The sequence below is a fragment of the Scyliorhinus canicula genome, chromosome 14 (assembly GCF_902713615.1).
Source record: "Scyliorhinus canicula chromosome 14, sScyCan1.1, whole genome shotgun sequence".
In the NCBI taxonomy this organism is placed as follows: domain Eukaryota; kingdom Metazoa; phylum Chordata; class Chondrichthyes; order Carcharhiniformes; family Scyliorhinidae; genus Scyliorhinus; species Scyliorhinus canicula.
The window spans coordinates 158,360,177-158,369,296 of record NC_052159.1 but is presented as its reverse complement, the minus strand read 5'-3'; the positions used below and the strand labels follow the sequence as shown (position 1 = coordinate 158,369,296).

General features: G+C 54.1%; 1 protein-coding gene across 1 annotated transcript in view; it reads right to left on the bottom strand.

The window, feature by feature from the left end:
* The window catches only part of LOC119977422 (ras GTPase-activating protein 3-like), a 38,513-nt gene extending 33,399 nt beyond the window's left edge, over positions 1–5,114 (bottom strand). The window contains exon 1 of the mRNA XM_038818306.1: positions 5,006–5,114. Coding sequence (XP_038674234.1) covers positions 5,006–5,062 — 57 coding nt within the window. The 5' untranslated portion in view covers positions 5,063–5,114. The remainder of the gene's footprint in view (positions 1–5,005) is intronic.
* Between the last annotated feature and the right edge of the window lie 4,006 nt (positions 5,115–9,120).

Below are 9,120 nucleotides of genomic sequence, written 5' to 3'. Positions count from 1 at the left end.
TCAGAGTGTGTGAGAGAGTGTGTGTGTGTGAGAGTGCGTGAGAGTGTGTGTGAGTGTGTGTGAGAGAGATAGTGTGTGAGTGTGAGAGTGTGTGAGAATGTGTGTGTGAGAGAGAGCGTGTGTCAGAGTGTGTGAGAGAGTGTGTGTTTGTGTGAGAGAGTGTGAGAGAGTGTGTGAGAGTGTGTGGAGTGTGGTGGAGAGTGTGTGAGTGTGAGAGTGTGTAGAGAGGGTGTGTGAGAGTGTGAGAGTGTGTGAGAGGTGTGAGAGAGTGTGAGTGTGTGTGAGAGAGAGTGTGTGAGAGTGAGAGTGTGTGAGTGAGTGTGTGAGAGAGGGTGTGTGTGAGAGAGTGAGTGTGGGTGAGAGTGTGTGAGAGAATGTGTGAGAGAGTGTGTGAGAGTGTGTGTGAGAGAGTGTGAGAGAGTGTGTGAGAATGTGTGTGTGAGAGAGTGTGTGTGAGAGAGTGTGAGAGAGAGAGTGCGTGTGAGAGTGTGTGTGAGAATGTGTGTGTGAGAGGGAGTGTGAGAGAGTGTGTGAGAGAGTGTGAGAGAGTGTGTGTGAGAGAGTGTGAGAGAGAGTGTGTGAGAATGTGTGTGTGAGAGAGAGAGTGTGTGAGAGAGTGTGTGAGAGAGAGTGTGAGAGAGTGGTGAGAGAGTGTGTGTGGAGAGAGTGTGTGAGAGAGTGTGGAGAGAGTGTGTGAGAGAGTGTGTGAGAGAGAGAGTGCGTGTGAGAGTGTGTGTTAGAATGTGTGTGTGAGTGTGTGAGAGAGAGTGTGTGAGAGAGTGTGTGAGAGAGAGTGTGAGAGTGTGAGAGTGTGTGAGAATGTGTGTGTGAGAGAGAGCGTGTGTCAGAGTGTGTGAGAGAGTGTGTGTTTGTGTGAGAGTGTGAGAGAGTGTGTGAGAGTGTGTGTGAGTGTGTGTGAGAGAGTGTGTGAGTGTGAGAGTGTGTGGGAGAGGGTGTGTGAGAGAGTGTGAGAGTGTGTGAGTGTGTGAGAGAGTGTGTGAGAGAGTGTGAGAGTGTGTGTGAGAGAGAGAGTGTGTGAGAGTGTGAGAGTGTGTGAGTGAGTGTGTGAGAGAGGGTGTGTGTGAGAATGTGTGTGAGAGAGTGTGTGTGTGAGAGAGTGAGTGTGGGTGAGAGTGTGTGAGAGAATGTGTGAGAGAGTGTGTGAGAGTGTGTGTGAGAGAGTGTGAGAGAGAGTGTGAGAATGTGTGTGTGAGAGAGTGTGTGTGAGAGTGTGTGAGAGAGTGCGTGTGAGAGTGTGTGTGAGAATGTGTGTGTGAGAGGGAGTGTGTGAGAGTGTGTGAGAGTGTGAGAGAGTGTGTGTGAGAGAGTGTGAGAGAGAGTGTGTGAGAATGTGTGTGTGAGAGAGAGTGTGTGAGAGAGTGTGTGAGAGAGAGTGTGAGAGAGTGTGTAGAGAGTGTGTGAGAGAGAGTGTGTGAGAGAGTGTGCGAGAGAGTGTGTGAGAGAGTGTGTGAGAGAGAGAGTGCATGTGAGAGTGTGTGTTAGAATGTGTGTGTGAGTGTGTGAGAGAGAGTGTGTGAGAGAGTGTGTGAGAGAGAGTGTGAGAGTGTGGAGAGAGTGTGTGAGAGAGTGTGTGAGAGAGAGTGTGTGTGTGAGTGTGTGAGAGAGTGTGAGAGAGATGTGTGAGAGAGTGTGAGAGAGAGTGTGTGTGTGAGTGTGTGAGAGAGTGTGAGGAGTGTGAGAGAGAGAGTGTGTGTGTGTGTGAGAGTGTGAGAGAGAGAGAGAGTGTGTGTGTGAGTGTGTGAGAGAGTGTGTGAGAGAGTGTGAGAGAGAGTGTGTGAAAGAGAGTGTGTGTGTGTGTGAGTGTGTGAGAGAGTGTGTGAGAGAGAGAGTGTGTGTGAGTGTGTGTGAGTGTGTGTGAGAGTGTGTGTGTGAGAGTGTGTGTGTGAGAGGTGTGTGTGTGTGGAGTGTGTGAGAGGGTGTGAGAGAGAGGTGTGTGTGAGAGTGTGTGTGTGGAGAGAGTGTTGTGTGAGAGTGTGTGTGAGAGTGTGTGTGAGAGAGTGTGTGTGAGAGTGTGTGTGTGAGAGTGTGTGTGTCAGAGTGTGTGTGTGAGAGAGTGTGTGAGAGAGTGTGTGTCAGAGAGTGTGAGAGTGTGTGTGTGTGAGAGAGTGTATGTAAGAGAGTGTGAGAGAGTGTGTGAGAGAGTTTGCGAGAGAGTGTGTGTGTGAGAGAGAGTGTGTGAGATAGGAAGTGTGAGAGAGAGTGTGTATGTGAGAGTGTGGGGGTAAGGGAGAGTGTGTGTGAGAGAGTGTGTGAGAGAGAGTGTGTGAGAGCGAGTGTGTGAGAGAGAGTGTGTGAGAGACAGTCTTTGTGAGAGAGAGAGTGTGTGTGAGAGACAGTGGGCGTGATTCTCCGCTCCCACGCCAGGTGGGAGAATCGGAGGATTCTCCGACCCGGATGGGCCGAGCGGCCTGCCGTTCGCGGCCGTTCGCGACGGCGGCAACCACACCTGGTCGCTGCCGTTGTGAAATAGCCGTGAGATGCCCGTTTTGGGGCTTGCAGGGGGCCTGGTGGGGAATGAGCACCACGACTGTGCTCGGGAGGGGATAGCCCCACGATCAGTGCCCACCGATCGTCGGGCCGGCGTCTCAATCGGACGCACTATTTCCCCTCCGCCGCCCCGCAAGATCAAGCCGCCACGTGTTGCGGGGCGGCTGAGGGGAAGATGGCCACCGCGCATGCACGGGTTCGAGCTGTCAGCCGTCGTGACGTCAGCCACGCATGCAAGGGTTGGAGCCGGCCAACCTGCGAATGCATGGCTGATGTCACATAGGCGCCGCCGTCGCGTCACTCTCGGCGCGCCGCCCGGCGGCCGAGAGTTACAGAGCGCCGCTCCTAGCCCCGCCGGGAGGGGAGAATAGGGGCGAGGAGCGGCCTCCGAGGCCGTCGTGAAACTCGGCCGAGTTCACGGACGCCCTCCCGATTTTTCCCGGGAGCGGAGAATTCCGCCCAGTGTGTGTATGAGAGAGTGACTGTGTGTGACAGAGTGTATGTGAGATAGGGAGTGAGAGAGTGTGTGTATGTGAGAGAGTGTGGGTGAGGCAGAGAGTGTGTGAGAAGAGTGTGTGAGTGTGAGAGAGTGTGTGTGAGAATGTGTGTGTGTGAGTGTTTGTGTGGCAGAGAGTGTGGGTGAGAGAGTGTGTGTGAGAAGAGTGTGTGAGTGTGAGAGAGTGTGTGTGAGAATGTGTGTGTGTGAGTGTGTGTGTGGCAGAGAGTGTGTGTGGCAGAGAGTGTGTGTATGAGAGAGAATGTGTGTGAGAGAGTGTGTGTGAGATAGGAAGTGTGAGAGAGTGTGTGTATGTGAGAGTGTGGGGGTAAGGGAGAGTGTGTGTGAGAGAGTATGTGTGTGTGAGAGAGTATGTGTGTGTGAGTGTGTGTGTGAGAGTATGTGTGTGTGAGTGTGTGTGTGAGAGTGTGTGTGTGAGAGAGTGTATGTAAGAGAGTGTGTGTGAGAGTGTGTGTGAGAGTGTGTGTGAGAGAGTGAGTGTGTGCGAGTTACTACATGACTGTGTGTGAGTCTGTATGTGTGTGAGTATGTGTGTGCGCTTGAGGTGTGTGTGTGCTGTGTTTGAGTGTGTGTGTGGTGTTTGTGTGTGAAGTGAAATGAAATGAAAATTGCTTATTGTCACGAGTAGGCTTCAAATGAAGTTACTGTGAAAAGCCCCTAGTCACCACATTCCGACACTTGTTCTGGGAGGCTGGTACAGAAATTGAACCGTGCTGCTGGCCTGCTCTGGTGCTTTCAAAGCCAGCGATTTAGCCCTGTGCTTGAGTGTGTGTGTGTTGTGTCTGAGTGTGTGTGTTGTGTTTGAGTGTGTGGTGTTTGAGTGTGTGTGTGTTGAGTTTGAGTGTGTGTTGTGTTTGAGTGTGTGTGTGGTGTTTGAGTGTGTGTGTGTTGTGTTTGAGTGTGTGTTGTGTTTGAGTGTGTGTGTTGTGTTTGAGTGTGTGTGTTGTGTTTGAGTGTGTGTGTTGTGTTTGAGTGTGTGTGTATGGTGTTTGAGTGTGTGTGGTGTTTGAGTGTGTGTGTGTGGTGTTTTAGTGTGTGTGTATGGTGTTTGAGTGTGTGTTGTGTTTGAGTGTGTGTTGTGTTTGAGTGTGTGTGTATGGTGTTTGAGTGTGTGTTGTGTTTGAGTGTGTGTGTGTGGTGTTTTAGTGTGTGTGTATGGTGTTTGAGTGTGTGTTGTGTTTGAGTGTGTGTTCGGTTTGAGTGTGTGTTGTGTTTGAGTGTGTGTTCGGTTTGAGTGTGTGTTGTGTTTGAGTGTGTGTGTGGTGTTTGAGTGTGTGTGTGGTGTTTGAGTGTGTGTTGTGTTTGAGTGTGTGTGTGGTGTTTGAGTGTGTGTGTTGTGTTTGAGTGTGTGTTGTGTTTGAGTGTGTGTTGTGTTTGAGTGTGTGTGTGGTGTTTGAGTGTGTGTTGTGTTTGAGTGTGTGTGTGGTGTTTGAGTGTGTGTGTGTGGTGTTTGAGTGTGTGTGGTGTTTGAGTGTGTGTGTTGTGTTTGAGTGTGTGTTGTGTTTGAGTGTGTGTGTGGTGTTTGAGTGTGTGTTGTGTTTGAGTGTGTGTTGTGTTTGAGTGTGTGTTGTGTTTGAGTGTGTGTTGTGTTTGAGTGTGTGTGTGGTGTTTGAGTGTGTGTTGTGTTTGAGTGTGTGTGTGTGTGGTGTTTGAGTGTGTGTTGCGTTTGAGTGTGTGTGTGGTGTTTGAGTGTGTGTGTGTTGTGTTTGAGTGTGTGTTGTGTTTGAGTGTGTGTTGTGTTTGAGTGTGTGTTGTGTTTGAGTGTGTGTTGTGTTTGAGTGTGTGTTGTGTTTGAGTGTGTGTTGTGTTTGAGTGTGTGTGTTGTGTTTGAGTGTGTGTGTTGTGTTTGAGTGTGTGTTGTGTTTGAGTGTGTGTTGTGTTTGAGTGTGTGTTGTGTTTGAGTGTGTGTTGTGTTTGAGTGTGATCTATTTTCAATTTGAATGGAATTTTCTACCCCTGGCCCTGCCCTGTCCTGCTCACCTCGTCGACAATGGGCTTGAGGGTGACCTGTAGGTAATGCCGCCCCGCCAGCTTCATCGTCTCATCGATGCACTTGGAGGTTAAGGAGTTCCCACGGAAAATGGTGTTCGGATCCCTGGAAAGGAACATATCTGCATGGCTAATGGGACGGAACACAGTGACCACACCGAGAGTGACCACACCGAGAGTGACCACACCCAGTGTCCGCACCCACAGTGACCACTCCCACAGTGACCACACCGAGAGTGACCACACTGAGAGTGACCACACCGAGAGTGACCACACCGAGAGTGACCACACCCACATTGATCACACCGAGTGACCACACCCACACTGACCACACCCACACTGACCACACCCACACTGACCACACCGAGAGTGACCACACCCACATTGACCACACCGAGAGTGACCACACCCACATTGATCACACCGAGTGACCACACCCAGAGTGACCACACCCACACTGACCACACCCACACTGACCACACCCACACTGACCACACCCACACTGACCACACCCACAGTGACCACACCCAGAGTGACCACACCCACACTGACCACACCCACAGTGACCACACCCACACTGACCACACCCACACTGACCACACCCACACTGACCACACCCAGAGTGACCACACCCAGAGTGACCACACCCACAGTGACCACACCCACATTGACCACACCCACACTGACCACACCCACAGTGACCACACCCACATTGACCACACCCACATTGACCACACCCACACTGACCACACCCACACTGACCACACCCACACTGACCACACCCACATTGACCACACCTAGTGTCCGCACCCACACTAACCACACCCACACTGACCACACCCACACTGACCACACCCACAGTGACCACACCCAGAGTGACCACACCCACACTGACCACACCCACACTGACCACACCCACACTGACCACACCCACACTGACCACACCCACACTGACCACACCCACACTGACCACACCCACAGTGACCACACCCACAGTGACCACACCCACAGTGACCACACCCACACTGACCACACCCACACTGACCACACCCACAGTGACCACACCCACAGTGACCACACCCACACTGACCACACCCACACTGACCACACCCAGAGTGACCACACCCACATTGACCACACCCACATTGACCACACCCACACTGACCACACCCACAGTGACCACACCACACTGACCACACCCACACTGACCACACCCACACTGACCACACCCAGAGTGACCACACCCGCACTGACCACACCCACACTGACCACACCCACAGTGACCACACCCACAGTGACCACACCCACAGTGACCACACCCACACTGACCACACCCACATTGACCACACCTAGTGTCCGCACCCACACTAACCACACCCACACTGACCACACCCACACTGACCACACCCACAGGGACCACACCCACAGGGACCACACCCACATAGATCACACCCACACTGACCACACCCACTGACCACACCCACAGTGACCACACCCACACTGACCACACCCACAGTGACCACACCCACAGTGACCACACCCACACTGACCACACCCACACTGACCACACCCACATTAACCACACCCACAGTGACCACACCCACAGTGACCACACCCACACTGACCACACCCACACTGACCACACCCACAGTGACCACACCCACACTGACCACACCCACAGTGACCACACCCACAGTGACCACACCCACACTGACCACACCCACACTGACCACACCCACATTAACCACACCCACAGTGACCACACCCACAGTGACCACACCCACACTGACCGCACCCACATTGACCACACCCACACTGACCGCACCCACATTAACCACACCCACAGTGACCACACCCACAGTGACCACACCCACAGTGACCACACCCACAGTGACCACACCCACACTGACCGCACCCACACTGACCACACCCACACTGACCACACCCACAGTGACCACACCCACAGTGACCAAACCCACATTAACCACACCCACAGAGACCACACCCACACTGACCACACCCAGTGGCCACACCCACAGTGACCACACCAACATTGACCACACCCACGGTGACCGCACCCACAGTGACCACGCCCACACTGACCACACCCACTGACCACACCTACTGACCACACCCACACTGACCACACCCACAGTGACCACACCCACAGTGACCACACCCAGTGACCACACCGAGTGACCACACCCACACTGACCACACCCACAGTGAACACACCCACAGTGACCACACCCACACTGACCACACCCACACTGACCACACCCACAGTAACCACACCCACATTGACCATACCCACACTGACCACACCCACAGTGACCACACAGTGACCACACCCACATTGACCACACCCACATTGACCACACCCACACTGACCACACCCCACCTGACCACACCCACAGTGACCACACCCACAGTGACCACACCCACATTGACCACACCCACAGTGACCAACACCACATTGACCACACCCACAGTGACCACACCCACAGTGACCACACCCACATTGACCACACCCACAGTGACCACACCCACAGTGACCACACCCACACTGACCACACCCACATTGACCATACCCACAGTGACCACACCCACAGTGACCACACCCACACTGACCACACCCACACTGACCACACCCACACTGACCACACCCACATTGATCACACCCACACTGACCACACCCACACTGACCACACCCACACTGACCACACCCACAGTGACCACGCCGTTACCCCACCCACAGTGACCACACCCACATTGACCACACCCACAGTGACCACACCCACAGTGACCACACCCACACTGACCACACCCACAGTGACCACACCCACACTGACCACACCCACACTGACCACACCCACACTGACCACACCCACACTGACCCACACCCACACTGACCACACCCACAGTGACCGCACCCACACTGACCGCACCCACACTGACCGCACCCACACTGACCACACCCACACTGACCACACCCACACTGACCACACCCACACTAACCACACCCACACTGACCACACCCAGAGTGACCACCCCACACTGACCACACCCAAACTGACCACACCCACAGTGACCACACCCACACTGACCACACCCACACTGACCACACCCACACTGACCACACCCAGAGTGACCACCCCCACACTGACCACACCCAAACTGACCACACCCACAGTGACCACACCCACACTGACCACACCCACACTGACCACACCCACATTGACCACACCCACATTGACCACACCCACATTGACCACAGCCACACTGACCACACCCACACTGACCACACCCACATTGACCACACCCACACTGACCGCACCCACACTGACCACACCCAGAGTGACCACACCCAGAGTGACCACACCCACACTGACCACACCCACACTGACCACACCCACACTGACCACACCCGCATTGACCACACCCGCATTGGCCACACCCACATTGACCACACCCACACTGACCGCACCCACACTGACCACACCCAGAGTGACCACACCCAGAGTGACCACACCCACACTGACCACACCCACACTGACCACACCCACATTGACCACACCCGCATTGGCCACACCCGCATTGGCCACACCCACAGTGACCGCACCCACAGTGACCGCACCCACGTTGACCACACCCACATTGACCACACCCACATTGACCACACCCACATTGACCACACCCGCATTGGCCACACCCACGTTGACCGCACCCACAATGACCGCACCCACAGTGACCACACCAGATACCCCATGGTGGTATCTTTGGGGGTTTCGGAGGAGCCGGAGCCGCTGGAGGGGATGGGGCCGATGCCGTGGCCTTTGCCTCCCTGATTGCCTGCCGAAGGAATCTGTTTAATTAGAGGCCGGAATCGCGGCCGGGAGAGCCGGTCTGGCTGGGGGATTTGTACAACTTTCTCCGGCTGGAAAAGATTAAGTTTGAGTTGAGGGGGTCAGAAGAAGGCTTTGAGGGGCGGTGGGGGACCTTATTTGAGGAGCTGTTCGTCGCCAAGGTGGGGGGGGGGGGGGAACTGTACAAACTGTGGTCCATACTTTGATGGACTGCGCATTTTGTTGGTGTTGTCTATATTT